At 30.2% G+C, this 16,783-nt stretch overlaps 1 protein-coding gene across 1 annotated transcript; it reads left to right on the forward strand.

Moving 5' to 3' along the window:
* The first annotated feature begins 13,909 nt into the window (after positions 1 to 13,909).
* On the forward strand, positions 13,910 to 16,516 carry LOC108339790 (aluminum-activated malate transporter 2). Its single transcript, XM_017576997.2, has 6 exons — positions 13,910 to 14,268; positions 14,395 to 14,535; positions 14,688 to 14,960; positions 15,083 to 15,210; positions 15,298 to 15,441; positions 15,813 to 16,516. The coding sequence occupies exons 1-6, from the start codon at positions 13,995 to 13,997 to the stop codon at positions 16,281 to 16,283; spliced, it is 1,431 nt and encodes a 476-aa protein (XP_017432486.1). The 5' UTR covers positions 13,910 to 13,994; the 3' UTR covers positions 16,284 to 16,516.
* Positions 16,517 to 16,783: the final 267 nt, after the last annotated feature.

Raw genomic sequence — 16,783 nt, forward strand, 5'->3', positions numbered from 1 at the left:
TCCTATGTGTTTTATGTAACAAAGTTCTTTGTTATATGCATGATGAGTTGATTGAGCAGCAAACTCAGGGTTCCTTTGTTGGCCAAGGTAGGGACGACATTCTAACAACCACCATTGGAAAGCCCGGGCATCCAGGGTGTGTGCGTGGGGTTGGAGGGGCGATTAGTCTTTGTGACTACTTTGGCCCTACACAAAAAAAACACTGAATCCATGCGTCAGGAGACACTGATGAAGTTGAATCTTCAGTAGGAGGAAAGACTCAACCAAAGAGTGAGATCTATGGAGCAACAATTCATGAAGCAGCTACAAGAACAAAAAGAAATCCAAAGAGCGTTTGAAGAAAATTTGCATTCCATGACCTAGAGCATCATGGGGTTTCCCACTGAAGCCCCAATAGAACCTCGGGTAAGTACAAGAGGATCATGCTCTGTTGTAGACCCTACTGAGTACAGTGGTCAGTGTGAGCTATTTGTTGATGGGGATCCCACATGCGTAGTGGCTATCAGATGAGTAGTTGAGGGAGGACAAACTATTCATGGTGCTCCCTTATTACCCCACCACGTGTAGGTGACGATTGACAAAGTTCGTGATCCCTAGGCTTAGGTGCATGTACCGACTTCAGAAATTCATTTTGTGTGGGAGGCCATAGAAACATTTATAACCTGGCTTAAAGCATTGATCATGTCAACATTGCTACACCACAAGTATTATATTTCTATTATTAGTTTTTCTATGTTAAATTTATAAATATTGATTGATAACTTTGAAAATTTTAATTTCAGTTCATACGTCCTCATAAGCAGCCCATGCATGAGCCAGTCATAGATGAAGATGATGACATGACTGAAGCGGGGGATGATCATCTAACAAAGCTCATGAAAAAGTATCCCAAGTTGTCCAAAGGACCAGTAGAATTGTATTGGGATTTGAGAGTATTTGGCCTCCAATGCCATGAGCCAGTATATATCACATTAAATGATGCACTAGAGGTCATTGGGGGAGATAGAATGTTGTATTTCAATGTTTCAACTATGGTGCATGCAAGATAGTGAATTTTGTCTTTCATATTAGTTATATTTAGATTTTTAGTTTCTAACAACTTAACTTTGTTGTTATAGGTACATGGACACAATCATTGTGGACCAAGGTCGGTCTTCCATGTATGGATTTGTTGAACCTCAGACCATTCAACCTTCTGTAACACAGTTGAGAGCAAACAAAATTATTTGCAAACATGGATGATTAAGTCAAATAAAGACATATACATTGCGCTATACATTGATGGGTATGGGTCGCAAAATGTAAAATTTGATTAAAGTTTACTTAATTAGTTTACTAACTATTTATGATTCATGATAGGTCTTATTGGCAACTAACGGTCATCATTCCCAGACAATGCAAAATTCTATGGTTCTGTTCGCTACAGAGGAGGATGAAAAATGACTTGAAAAACATGCTTCAAGGGTAAGTGTTTCTCTTTTTATGTTTCAAATTCATGTTGACCTTAAATTTTTATGATGAATATAGTTATATTAATATTACCTTGTGTTTTCAATGTAAATGGAGTTATAGGTAAACATCGAGGTCAGCTAGTTCAAATCCTGTATCCAAAGGTTGTAAATCATTTATAGTTCTTATTCATTTTCTATGTTATTCTATGATCTACATGTGTGACTATTTAGTTTGTCATTTTAGTGTAACAAGCAGCTAGATTCATGAGAATGTGGCTACTATGTCATGTCTTGGATTAAAACCATCATTCGAGCTAACGTTACAGATGACTGGACTGAGGTAATGATGCTTACCTTCAATACATTACAAATCAAATTCAGCTTTGAACATATGCAAACATAATGAATTTTTCTTCATTTTGCAGTGCTTCAAGAATACATATCCTATATCAGAGGAGACAATTAAAAAGATACGACAAGAGTGGGCAACTTATCTTCTACAAAGATGGACTTAGGACCCATGCACATGCCTTTAAGAAGACTTTTATTGTTGTTGAACATTAATTAGCTTTAGTTTAAGTTTAAGTTTTGATAGTTTAAGTTTTAGATTGTTTAGTATCTTGTTAACTTGAAACACATAAGATATTATATTTTGATGTGTTGGGATCATTTTCTGTTTTTCAGGTATGATTTTATTTTAAAAATAAATTTATCTAAAAAAAAATTTGGACGTCGGTTAGTGCACATCCGACGTTTATGGACGTTCGTTAATGCATTGTACGACATTATCTTCGTTCCAGTGGCAGTCCAGGGATTTTCGTGCCCAGCAAGTGGCAATGGGCGCTCAGTGCTGAGAGACGTTGGACATGGGAGGACTCAACGTCAACTTCGACGTTTGTGGTGTTGCATCCAACGTCTATTGACGTTCAACGAGTGAACTGACGTCCAATTGACGTCACCCAATATGATGTCGGAGCGGGATTAGATGTCAAAAACCCAAAATAACTTATGTTAATAGCTTTTTATAGTAGTGTTTGTTTTCTTAATATAAACGTATAATTTCACTAATAATTTTTTTATGTTAAAATTTAAATTTTAATATACCATGCGTACGAAACTTTTACCGTTCACGTGTAATCACAAATGATTATAAATGCAAGAATGTTGTCTTTTATTATATTTACTTAAAGTAATTATATCAATGACTATCAATAATTAGATAATTCTGTAAAACATTTTTTGTTTAAATGCATATGAATGACATCACTTTTTTTATCCTAATTTATATTTTAATCAGATCATTTGACACAAGAAATTTTAGTAGAAGTTAAACGTAATAAAAGTTGCAAGAGAATAAGAGAAATTTTGAATTGAACTCTTCCACTAATATTAAAATGGTTTCAAAAATTTAAAAGAAAAGTGAAAGAGGATGGAAGAGGTTGAGCTTTAAACTCTCTCACTAAGAAAACTAACTACTAAAAAAAGTTTTATTATGAGTAGAATAAATTATCCCTCTAAAAATATATAATTATTTTTTGTTTTTTTTAAATGATATCGTGTCATGTTATCCCGTAGTATTTTTTTTTTTTTACTTTCGAGGCAGTCAGGAGACAAATTAGCAACTACAACCCATAATTGATTAATAATTACACACTTCATTATTTATCAAAAAAATTTCTTACATAATATTTATTATTGAGTGAATTTAACGTTAATTTCTTACATAAATCTTGTACAACATGTATTAATGGAAGGCCACGTGAAATTCATCCAAATAAAGAATTTGGCTACAGATGGTATCAAGAGGAATATGTTCTGAAGAATCCTTTTTAAAGTTAAATAAATTATAGAGCAAAGTTGTATGGCAAACAAGCCCTAGCTTGAAATCTAAGATTAGATTATATGCTGTAATGTTCAGTTGATGTTTCTACCATAAATCCAGGTACCAAGGAATCACCAACATACTTTTGTTTTTTAATCGTCCTTCTCAACCGATTATAAGTATTTTTCCTACATATATGAACCTTTAGAAGTTTATAGTTAGAGGGAAAGTGCAAAAACAAAAAGAACAATGATCTAATATGCTCCAATATTTGTCAATGGCCACAATTTCATTTCAGTAAAGAAACTGATAGGGATGGATATGATTCTTGCTTCTTCTTCTTTTAAAGTATATATTTATATATATATTTTTAAAAATGAGGGAACAATAACTGAAAAAAATAATGAAATGCAAAATACTTTATGTCTCATATACAAAGAATATATTCAAATAATATGCATGTATGTATGCATGTTCTATATTGAGTTCATAACCAACGTTATTGGTTTCACGAAACTGACGAGTTCATGGTTAACGTAGAATCTCGACCACGAGAATTGTTTTAACGTACGATGTAAAGAATAAAATAGGTTAAACAGAAGGCATCTTAGCCCATGAAAGGTATAGAATTAATGAAGAAATCATCGAAAATGAGGCTTCACATCATTTCTAAAAAGAAACTCTTTTATATGCACAACCTCTTTTTATGTGATTTTTATGTTCTATTGTTGAGAATGTTTCCTTCTTTGTCTTTGCCACAATTTCAATTTTCATCAATGTGTCTAATACATGTCCAACACATGATAATGTACATGTCAATTTTATTCCAATTATGGCACCGTCAACATTTTGTTTCTTTCTCGTTTAATTCACCTTAGCAAGGGAGACATTAGTTATAGATGCTTGGATTTTTTTATTCCATGTTTATTGATCTAAAATTGTGGGTTTTTTTTTTCTTTCTTCCTTTATATATATATAAAGTATGAACGTATAATTTCAGGTTTTTTTTGGTAGTGTTAAAACTTAATTTTTAATATACCATGCATACGAAATTTTAACCGTTGATATTTAATCACAAATGATTATAAATGGTAAGAATGTTGTCTTTTATTATATTTACTTACAAAAATTATATCAATGATCAATAATTAGATATTCTGTAAAACAATTTTTGTTTAAATATATGAATGACATCATTTTTCTTACCCTAATTTGTATTTTAATCACATCACACACTTTGACATAAGTTTTATAAGTTATAAAGTTGATTTAGTAATACAAATTAAAAGAGAAGATAAGAAAATTTTTGAGTTTAACTTTTTTCTAACATTTGAAAAACGTAAGATTAATGGTTTGAAAGATTTATAAGAAAGGATAGAAGAGATTGTGTTTTAAACTCTTCCACTAACAAAACTAACCACTAAAAAATATTTTTAATTATGAATAGAATAAATTATACCTCTAAAATTATATAATTATTATTATTATTTTTTAAAAAATGGTATCGGTCTCATGTTATCCCGTTAGTATTTTTTTTCTTTTTTACTTTCGTGGCAATCAGGAGACAAATTACCAACTACAACCTATAATTGATTAATAATTACACATTTCATCGTTTATCAAACAATTTTCTTCTTCTTTTTCTTTTTCTTGAGAAAATAAACTCATGAATTATTTCATGAACAAAATCCCCTCTCTGACAAAACCAGGTTGTACATGTTGCTCAAAGAAAATAAACCTATAGTCCCTTTTGTGGCCAACTTTAAGGATTTAAGAATAATTTATAAAAATAAAAACTCATAATAATGTTTTATTTTACAATGGATTCACATATTCTAGTTGGTGACATATTCCTCATTTGACAGGTAAATAACAATCCTAATGGACTGAAAAAAAAACGACAGCTGTTTTTTAGTACTAATAATTTCTACATATTCTTTTAAGGACTAAGAAAAATAATTGTGTTAAATTGAAGAACTAAAAATATATTTAATTGTAATTACAATTATTTCATAGCTTTAGTAATTGATGAAGGTTATTAAATATCTCAATTACTAATGTTATTAATTTAGTAAATTTTTTCATTAAGTGTATAGTTTTTTTTTATATTATTCATTTAATATGAATGAAGTGTAGTTCTTTCTGTTTCTTACAAAATTATAGCCTTTATTCGAATTGCACATAATCGAAAATATTCTTGAATAAAATTGAGGCATAAAAGATTATGCAATATTATTAGACATAATTGTGGAAATATATTTGGATACATATAAAAGTTATGGATTAGGTGTGTTGAGATATTCGTTTTTGTGTATGAAGGAAAACTTTAAAGCTGGATGCACAAAATATGATAGTTTAGAAGGAATCATTTTGTAGTGGAATCAACTACCTATCCTAGAAAGTGAGTTACTAGCTGTATCACCCAACGCTCTACTTCAAAATTTCCACCAAACACAATACCTCACACAATCAATAATGAGTTGAATTAATTTATTTTAATTGTATTACAATAAACATATAAAATAATTTGAAAAATATTCATTAACCTTATTGGAAGTCCTAAAGATAAGGTCAAATTATAATATATAAGTAAGGTGCAAACCTCACCTTACAAATCGAGTTTGTGGGATTAAATTAGACTTAAAAATCATTTTCTAACAAACTTCCTATTAAAATAGTTTAAGTAAACATCAAATAATATCATTATGGTTATGAACTACCGAACCCGAAGCGTAATCCAAAAACATGTACAAAAGACGAACAAATAAATTTTTAATATTGATAATTTTTGTATCATTTATCCAAGAAAACTAGTTCGCATAGAAAAATTACATTTTTTTCAAACCCAACTCGACTCAAACCCGTGACGAGTCGGGTTGGCTCGCGGGTTTTGACATCACTAATAATACCTTCGCTTTCAGGTTGTTTTTATTATCTTCTTCATCTTCATACTTCAGTTACATAACTCTACCTATAATAGAAAATAAAGCAAAAATCTACTTCATATATATGGTTGGAACGGTTAATTAAATGAAAAAAATTAAGTGATATATAAGAAAAATAAATATTAATTCTTAAGATTTTATTAAAAATGATGTAAGATTTCTTAGTTAGACAACATTATTTAGATATTTTGGTTTTTATATTGAAAGTGGTGTTAGTATCTCTTATATAAATAATTTTTATACATGAGTGTTTTTCCATACATTTCTCTATTCTTTTTTTCGAATCTCCAAAATTCTATCTTAATCATTTTCATTAAAAATCAACAGTGATTAAAAATTTTACAAATTTCAAAAATCATTAAAATTTAATAATTTTTAAAAGTCAACAAATTCTTAATCAGTTTTAAAAAGCTGGTTAAGGAAATTTCTTAACCAGTTTTTGAAAAAAAAAATCATAGGATTATTTTTATTATACAAATAATGTGTATTCACTTTTTAATAATAAGTTGTGTTTTGATGACACACGCATCGACAAAATCCCCTTTAGGATTACATGATAATTCGTGATATCTTTTCCGTTATTGTTTCCTTCATTTTATTTCTTTATATATGGCAAAGAGTTTATATTTTAGAAGTTGTTTGATTCCTTTTAAGCAAATGCAACTCTAGTAACTTTTATGGGTTTAAAAGGATTAGAGTGTGCTAGTTTCCTTTCTGTTTTATTTATATTTTAAAAACAATTTCTAAAACAAATTTTCAAATTGAAAGATTATAGAAGCTAGATGTTGAAGTGCAAAAAGGAACATACGTTACAGAAAGCTGAAAAATAAAACTAAAGACATATTAATATTTTAGTAACAAACAACAATTATGGCTAGATAGATTCTAACTTGACTCTGATATTATGTTAAGAAGTGAACTTTAACTCCCACAAAACCAATTTGTAAGATGAGGTTTGCATCACTTATATACTTTACATTAGTCTTATCTCTAACCAATGTGAAACTTTCAATACAGAATACTTGAATACTTGAAGAATGTGTTCTTGTAATTCTTTTTTAAAAGAATATAAAATAAAAAAATTCAATCACATTGAAAGAAAGTAATATGAAAAACTAAAACAGTTAAAAATATTTTAACACAATTTATTTGAATTTACGTTTAATTTTAGTCTTCACAATTTCCGGAAGATTATTTCAATAGATTGAATATTTAATTATAACTACACTTTATATATGACAATATTCCAACTTGTACAGAAGTTTTTGAACTTCGCTAAAATTATTATAACACCGTATAAAAACCTCTACATGAATGCATTAATGATAGGTAGAAGAAAATTGAAAGTAAAGTTAGAAAAATATCATTTATAGTGATGACTATTCCGATAAGATTACAAGCAAGACATTATGAAATATTTTCCAAAAAAATCTTCAAATCAAAACTCTTAATAAAGATCTTTTTTACCAAACTAAATTTTTTGGGGATTTCTTAAAAGTGACTCATCATGATTTTAAGTATAGAATAATTTATTATTTTTAATACATACTTTGTAATTCACAATATAATCAATTATATGCTAAAATTATGATAAATTTGTATGTAATATTATTAAATATATAAAAGACATATTCACACACAAAAGTTGATCATTCACACCAAAACTGAAAAATTATAAACTAAAAGTGAACAGTGGTATTGATACTATAACAGTAGCTTTGCTCTTGCCATCTTCTTTTTGACTTGATTTTTCTTTTGGTGATATTTGAAGATATTTAATTGGTGGTATCTTTAATAGCCCAGTTCATGAATACAACGAGAATTATACATTGGTTATATTGACATTGAAAGTTCACATTTAATGACAGCATATGATCGTGTTCATGGATTTGAACATCTCATAACTTTATTTATTTTATAACTTTGACAATAATTTAATTTCTACAAAATGTAATGGTTAACGGATAAGGAGAAAAGAAAAGAGATTGATGACAAAAAAGGGCACATATGATGTATCACATTGTATTATTTGAAGCTGTTACTCTTACGGGCGTTTCGACAACTTTCGAAAATTTTTAACTTAGTCAAAAATTAAAGTGTGGCTACATGACGAACGCTAACTTTAGTTAGATTTCTACACAAGAGCGTCAAATTATGTGACGAGTGACTTTCTATTTTAAGAAATGTGAGAAAAAGATTTTAAACATGGAATGAAACAATACAATTGTTTTCATTCAATATATTTATTTTTTATGATAAAAAAGAAATATAAAAAAAAAGTGATTTTATTACAAATGCCGAGATATACTCTTATTATCTATATGATTATTTGTTCTCACCCTTCATGCTAATAATATGTTTATCAACGTTTTTATCTATCTATTTTGATCAGGTCATAGGATCCTTAGCATAAAAATATATTTTGATGCTAAAGTCAGTAGCATGATGTAATAAATATTATAATTAGTGAATCTATTAACGTATTTAGTGAACATTAACAATTTATATTACTTGTATATAAATTTGTCTCTTTTGGGACTAAGATCTATATGTTTATCCTATTTTATAGCTTCTTGACTTAATTAATTATCTTTAATCCTTTATTATATAATATAAGTTAAAAATAATGTTGTTGATGTAGATGTCTTAGGTGATCTCCTATGATGTTAATGTGCTGGTTGATGTGTCATTCTCCTCTATTCCATACATTACAAATGAAGACACAACAAAATTAAACTAAGAGAGGAGTGTAGTGTTATCACAAGGATTGAAAGTATTAAATGTGTTTTATGTCTCATAATTAACATGTGATTTAACTTTTGTGATGCAATTAATTATTGAATCAAGTTAATTGTACAATTCATTACTAATATTTATTTTGGGAAGACAAACTAATAATAAGAAAGGTGATTGGAGCGGATGAAAAATTACATTAACTTTATTTTTTTTAATGGTATTCCTCAAATAAGTATCTTGAAAGTAGATGATGTTTCGTTGTTTGAGTGGTGACATTAAGAGATTAGACATCCATTAGAGAAAATATTAATGGTTCCTATTGGAAGTCATTGTTGTGACTAGAACTTCGATATTTTAAGGAAAATTACCAATCGAATTTTGAGTTTAATGTGTGTTGGTAACATCTCATTTAATTAATTAATACCCGCTACCTTACTTAAAGAATAAATTACCACATGAAATGTTTGTTGGAAAAAGTGTTTTCTGATGATGTTATTTGTGTACTTATTTTTATTGCTATGCTTATAATTAATGATAAAATGGTCATAACTTTGCATGTAATGTATTATTAGGGGGTTAGAAAATATAGGAGTTAAACAAAGTGAGAACTTATATCAATATGTTATATTATGTTGATTGTCGCACACTTTCTGGGAAAACTTCCCAGAAGGTCACTCATCCCATAATTGCTTCAAGCTAAGCACGCTTAACCATGGAGTTCTTATGGGCTAGGCTACCGAAAAGCAAATGCATTTTGGTGATATGAGTAGTCAAATCAATTCCTTTAACCTATCTTTCAACTGTATAGTCTCATACCTATACAGTCTCCAGATCCCTCTCATTCCGGTGTATGTTTGATTCGTCCATGTACCCCTTCCACCCGAAGCTGCCAGGAGCCGCTCCTTGTCTGTGCCCCCTGCACCATGCCTCTTGCACCGGTGTCACTCCCCGCCCTCGTCAGTGCCCGGATGTCACATTGATGACTTGATCGAATGATATATTTGTATTGACAGTTTCTAAACATTATTTAGCAGGTGATTTCATAAAATTTAAGAGTTTTAAAATATATATTGAGGCTAAAAATAGCCAGAAAATTAGAATAAATTTTCTTTGCATCGAGATAACTTATGAAAGGAAGCAAAGTCTATAACATTTTCTATAAAAACAAATTTATAATATAGCTCTTGTTAAAGATAAAATCCTCAAGTATCTACAGTCTTCTAGATGTAGGGAGATTAATTCACATGTCTTTCATGTACTTAACACATTATCCTAATTTATACAACAACCTTGTATTATTGAAAGATAACTCTAAGACTCGTAAGATATTTGAAGAAAAAAGTTTGAAGAAAGTTTTTTACATGTATAAAACATTGCAATAAGTAAAATTTAAGCTTCTACTTTATAGATTTGATGTTCAAGATCTTCATATTTCAATTTCTAAGAATATTACAATATTATGGTAACATTTTTTTCAAAATATACATATATATGTGTATATTTAAGAATATTTTTCCTTAATTTGGAATTTATATTATATATATATATATATGAAGATTTTTAATAGATCAATAATTGTTAAAAATAACAAGAGAAAATGATGGAGACACAATATAAAACTACATGATTCAAAGCATGTAGTCACTTTTTTATTTCATAGTGTTTTAGTTATGACTGGAACGAACATAATGCAAATACAAAGACAAAATGTAGACATGGAGACAATAGAAAACAAACATTAGAACTTTTCAAATTTGTTTACTTTATCTCACCAAAATATATATATATATATATATATATATATATATATATATATATATATATATATATATATATATATATTTATTTATTTTCTTTTCTGTTTTTAAGTCTTCCTGAAGACAATTATAATAAGAACAAATTATACTAATGGAAGGATTTGCATACCTACCCACTTAGTGCATGTTTAAATTTTAATTACAAAGTCAAATTAAACTCAACCGTAAAATTATCATTGATCAAAGAAACTCAGTTGTAACTTTTAAGTCAATTAGAATTTGAAAGTAAATTAAAATTTGAGCTAAATTCAACTTTTAATTAAATCTAAGAGAAAAAAAAAAGGAGAATATGGTGACCTATTTCTGCAATATGTCACATTCATATAATTTCTTACATAAAATTTAAGACAATAAATCTGAGTATGGTAATTTACAAGACTTTTTTGTAAAGTTTAAATTTACATAGTATATCATTACTGACTCCCTTGTTAGTTATAATTATTTGATAGTGAGTGATAATTGAGATAAAAGTTGACGTAGAAATGTTTAATCTTTGAATGATAAAATTACATCGTTTATCCTTCATATATAAAAAAGTATGTGTGATATTAAAAATTGAACTTTAAGCTTAATTCAACTTCACAAAATAAATTTGTAAAATGATGTTTATACTCACTTATATACTATAAACTACTGGTACAAAAGAGATACTAAAACAAGTCATTAAATTAGTTATACGAGAACCGATGTAGTGCAAAATGTAGTAGCAATTTCGAGAATACTGAAAAGTATACTAGATCGGTTGCATTTTTAACCGATCTAATATGTCATCTTTTTACTCAGGCACGAAACTCCTTTTCACTTTTCGTCAAGTTCTTTCTCTTCTCTCTCAAGCCTCCACTACTCACCATTATTCAGCATTGTTGCTCACCATCGTTGCTGCAGTGCTTCACCAAACCCTTTGGCTCCAAGCTTTTAGCCATCACGTTGCTTCGTTCAACACTAGGCTCCATTAGACCGTCGTCGCTGCATTGGACCACCACTCCACCTATGTTGTTGCACCAATCCAACTACGTCACACACCACTCCACCACAAGTTAGATATTTTAAACCAAGTTCTCATGTTATCTAGTAACGGATCGAAGTTATACGAATGTGATTCAAATCAATGATCTGTATGAGAATGACGTTGAAGAGTTTCTACAATTTGCTCTATGGCATGAGACTGCTTTAAATGGGAAATATTAGTGTCCTTGTGTTAATTGTTTGAATGAGAGAAGACAAGAAATTAAATGGATATGAGAACATCTATGTGATGGTATCCTAAAGAGTTATACAACATGAACCTATAGTAAAGTTGTACACCTTTCAACCATATCTCAAAGTCAAGAGTCAATACATTGTGAGGATCACATGGAAGATATGATTCAAGATATTGAAGAAGACAATTTTCGACAAGCACACTAATATTTGTTGTCTTATTTTTAAAATTAATGCAAATATTAGATTGGTTAGTGTCATAATCGATCTAACAATCCTTTTTGAAAAATATTGTTTTGACTTTTTTAGCTAAATGTATAAGATTGGTTTGTCCATAACCAATATAATAGTTAGATATATTACATTAATTGTACAACTGATCTAATATATCTAGGATATATTACATATTAGATCTAGAATCGATTTAATATGTGCTTTAGAACTAATTTAATAAACTTTTTCTGCATTAGTGAACTCGCTTTATCTCTAATTAATTTGAGATTTTCAAGACACCCGGCTTAAGCTGAGATATATATACATTTCGAATACAAAACTAGACATTAATGAATGGTTCGATAACGATCTGATAGTGGATGACACGATATATCAAACAAACAACAAATTTCTTGATAGCGAGTAACACAATAGGTTCAACAAATAACAAAAATTCATGGTTCTAATACCATATTAAAAAGTAGATTTTAAATCTAACTCAACTAATAAAAAATAAGCTTATAAAATAATGTTTGCATCTACTTCCATATTATAAAATCATCTTAACTTTAGTCAATGTGAGATATCTGGCCATTGAATGATAACTTTGCATCATCCATGTATAAGAAAGAAGACAGAATTTAAATTTGAAGTGGTGACTTGAATTTTGGGGTTAATGAATCTTTGTTTAAAAGGGAATCATCATCCACACACGACTTCGTTATATAATTAGCAAGTTCAGATTGAGAATAATTGTTTGCAGCTGCATGCTCACTGTTGCCATTAATTACATGGGTTCAGCCACTGGACCTACCTTCCGGCTTCCACGAACAATGACATTCCAAGATACAGATAAAATCCCCGTGTCATAAATTCCATTGAATTACAAAGGACTAGTCCTTTTCATCAGAACCTTTGCCTTACTATCACTGATGTTGTATAAGACGAACTTCAACAGTTGAAAATGATACTAAGTCCCAAATAATTACACATGGATGGCCATGTCCTTAATTACAAGCTCATGTTAACTTCTAACAGATGTTATTGGCCTTTGCATGTGACTGTTTTTCCAAGAAGATTGCAATTATGAGTTCAACTTGAGTTCAAGCCTCTCCTACCATGATATCCATTAATAAGCTCGAAAAAAAAAACTTATCTTAATGTTAAAACTTTTGGTCCTACTCAATTCCTTGTACATATCATATTCTTTTTATGAGAAAAAAGACTACAGCTAGCTACAGTCATCACATACAAACTTTTTTACCACTTAAGCTGTACTCCAATAACATTTTCCAGTTTTCACCACTTGAATACATCCAAGTGGGTGCAATATTTCTTGTTTCACCTACCTGATTTAAGTTGTCACTGAAGCCAAGTGTCTCCAGCCATCAGTTTTTTTGCAATTCTAAGCTTGTGGGCTACTTGCAACATGTAACACAATCCACACACGTCTAAAATGCACCATTATTGTCAACTTTTGTCGCATAGCACCAATCTATTTATTTTCTTTATTAAGGGTCTATGTCAATTCAGCTACCTTTTTTTTCCACCTTACAGAGTTCAAAAACCCTTTTGGTATTTGGATAGTCTTTGTACTCTCACCGTACAACTATTAAGCGCATTAAGCCACTAACTAATGTTTATTACTTGCTTTAAAACATCATTCTCCAAAGTCCGAATCAGGTGCTTTCTCTTGCCCCTCTCACTCTATAAATAAACAAGGAAGGTGGCTAGTGTAGAACCTAATTAAGCAACAACAGCATCATATCTATCTTTGTTCCTCGTTGCCTGTTGTTTTCTTTCAAGAGAGATGGCATCTCAAAACACAAACCAGGAGAAATCAGGGGTGATTGGTCGAGTATTGGCCTTGCCAAAAGTTCTTAAGAAGAAGGTGTTGGGAATTTGTAGGTTAACAAAAGAGATAGCCCAAGATGATCCTAGAAAAATTATTCATTCACTAAAAGTGGGGCTTGCAATATCACTGGTTTCTCTTTTCTATTACTATCAACCACTATATGAGAATTTTGGTCTATCAGCAATGTGGGCTGTGATGACTGTAGTGGTAGTTTTTGAATATACAGTCGGTAAGCTAATAGTTTCTTCATGTTTTAACCAATCATCGTAATATACAAAACCCATGTTTGGTTTTGTTTTTATTTATTCCACAGTTAAACTAACCATTCTATTTATAATTTTTGGCACATGTTTAGGAGCCACTCTAGGAAAAGGTTTGAATAGGACAATTGCAACATTGGCAGCTGGTGCTCTTGGTGTTGGTGCTCATTACTTAGCCAGCCTTTCTGGAGCAACAGGGGAACCAATATTGATTGGTGCATTTGTCTTTGTGCAAGGTGAAAAAAAGTTACAAACTTTATAATAAACATAGCAAATAACAAAGACGACGATGCTTTAAGAAAAGGAAAAAGCCAACAGAATACGTCTCTTGGTGTAGCCATTTATAGTATAATTGTTTTGATGGATTTTTTTTTTGTTTGTTTTGCAGCTGCCATAGCATCGTTTATAAGGTTTTTTCCGAAGGTGAAGGCGAGATATGATTATGGGATGCTTATATTCATCTTGACATTCTCTTTGATATCCGTGTCTGGTTTTCGAGAAGTTGAAGTGTTGGAAATGGCACACAAGAGACTCTCAACCATATTTATAGGGGGTTCAGCTTGTGTGATGATTTCCATTTTTGTTTGCCCTGTGTGGGCTGGTGAAGAGTTCCACTATTCCATTGCTCACAAGCTGGAAATACTCGGCGATTTCTTGGAAGGTTAGCTACATAGTACAAGTTATTGCATGTGGATAACCATACAGATAATAATATGCTGTCTTTCTAACAACAAAATGGAAACATTATCTTGAATCATGCATAACTTGTTACGTATTTTACAGCTTTTGTACATGAATACTTCAAACCACAAGAAGGAGAATCTGAAGACAGCAAAGGAGATTCTAAAGACAAATCATTTTTGGAAGGTTATAAAAAGGTTCTCAATTCTAAAAGTATAGATGACTCTTTGGTGAGTGCTCTTTGTATATATTTCTTCACCTAAATGAAATCTCATGCATGCACATGTCTCATCTAATTTAACTTTCTTATTGCGCAGGCAAATTTTGCAAAATGGGAGCCAGGTCATGGCAAGTTTAGATTTCGTCATCCTTGGGACCTATACCTCAAGATTGGTGCTCTTTCTCGCCAATGTGCATATCGAATGGAAGCTATAGATGCAAACTTTAATTCAGATATCAAAGTATATATTCCTCCATCAATCTAATACATCTTCTATTATCATGTCCAAGTAAAATATCATTAAACAGTATTAGCATGTAAAGAAAAAACTTATTACAACCATTATATATTTGTAGTCTTGATCAATCTTTTTACCTGATATATAAAAAAAAAACCTCCAATATTCAATTATATGTCACGTGACCTTGATATAAAGGTATTATGTGTAATAATGTTTTCATCTGTGACAACACAAATAAATAATTGGAACTTTTACTATTGTGATTCAATGTTTTACAACCTTGCATGTATTTGAATATATATATATAAACTTTGTTATGGCTCATGATGATTACATATATATTGACATGTTACTTGTCTCAACATCTGTAGGGATCCCAGGATTTTCGTTCCACCATCCAAGAGTTATGCTCAGAAATGAGTTTGGAATCTAGCAAAGCCTTCAAGGAACTAGGATCATCGATTAGAAGAATGACTAGGCCTTCTTCTTCGGACACACATGTTGCAAACGCAAAATCTGCAGTGAAGAGCCTCAAGTCGTTGCTCCAATCATGTTCAAGGAAAGAAACAGACCTTTTATCACTTCTACCAGCTGCAACAGTGGCTTCACTACTGATTGATATTGTGGAAATCACAGAGAAAATAGCAGATTCGGTGAATGATCTTGCCACCCTGACAGCTTTTGAGGTTGTAGATACAGATAAATCTCCTAAAGTACCATCACAATCTTCACACTGTGAATGTGATGAACCAGTTCCCAAAACTGATCATCTCCAAGTCGTTATTCTAATTGAGGAGTCAGCACTAGCTGTGTCAGATAGTGAAAAATCAAACGTAGTTTGAGTTTGACAATTAGCACACGTAAAGATTGTAATAATATATCATTGCTTCAACTTATTCACAACAGAAAATAATGGTGCATTAATTGCACCTTATAGAGTGTTTTGAAAGCATACCCTTATGTTTTCTAAACCGTGAGGGGTATCTTATGTACAATAATGTCAAATTTGTAATCTGGATTTCAATTCATTTATGAGCACCATTCTCATTATTTTAACTGATATTTTCATTCTGAATTTGAATCTGTTAATTAATCACTCTCCCTTTTATTCCTTAATTGTGATTTACATATGTATAATATTCTTTTGCTTGGAACAAATATTACCAAGTTAAATTATCAACCCTTTATACTTATTTATTTTTTAATTCTCGTCATTAATTGTCATTTAGTGATCATCTCTAATTTAAATAGGATTCTTTACTATATATAAAAAGTACATGTAAATTTGGTACCACAAATATTCAGTTTGTTAGTTAACTAATTAAATGCTGCCAAACCATAA

This window comes from Vigna angularis, chromosome 5 (assembly GCF_016808095.1).
Source record: "Vigna angularis cultivar LongXiaoDou No.4 chromosome 5, ASM1680809v1, whole genome shotgun sequence".
NCBI classification, from domain to species: domain Eukaryota; kingdom Viridiplantae; phylum Streptophyta; class Magnoliopsida; order Fabales; family Fabaceae; genus Vigna; species Vigna angularis.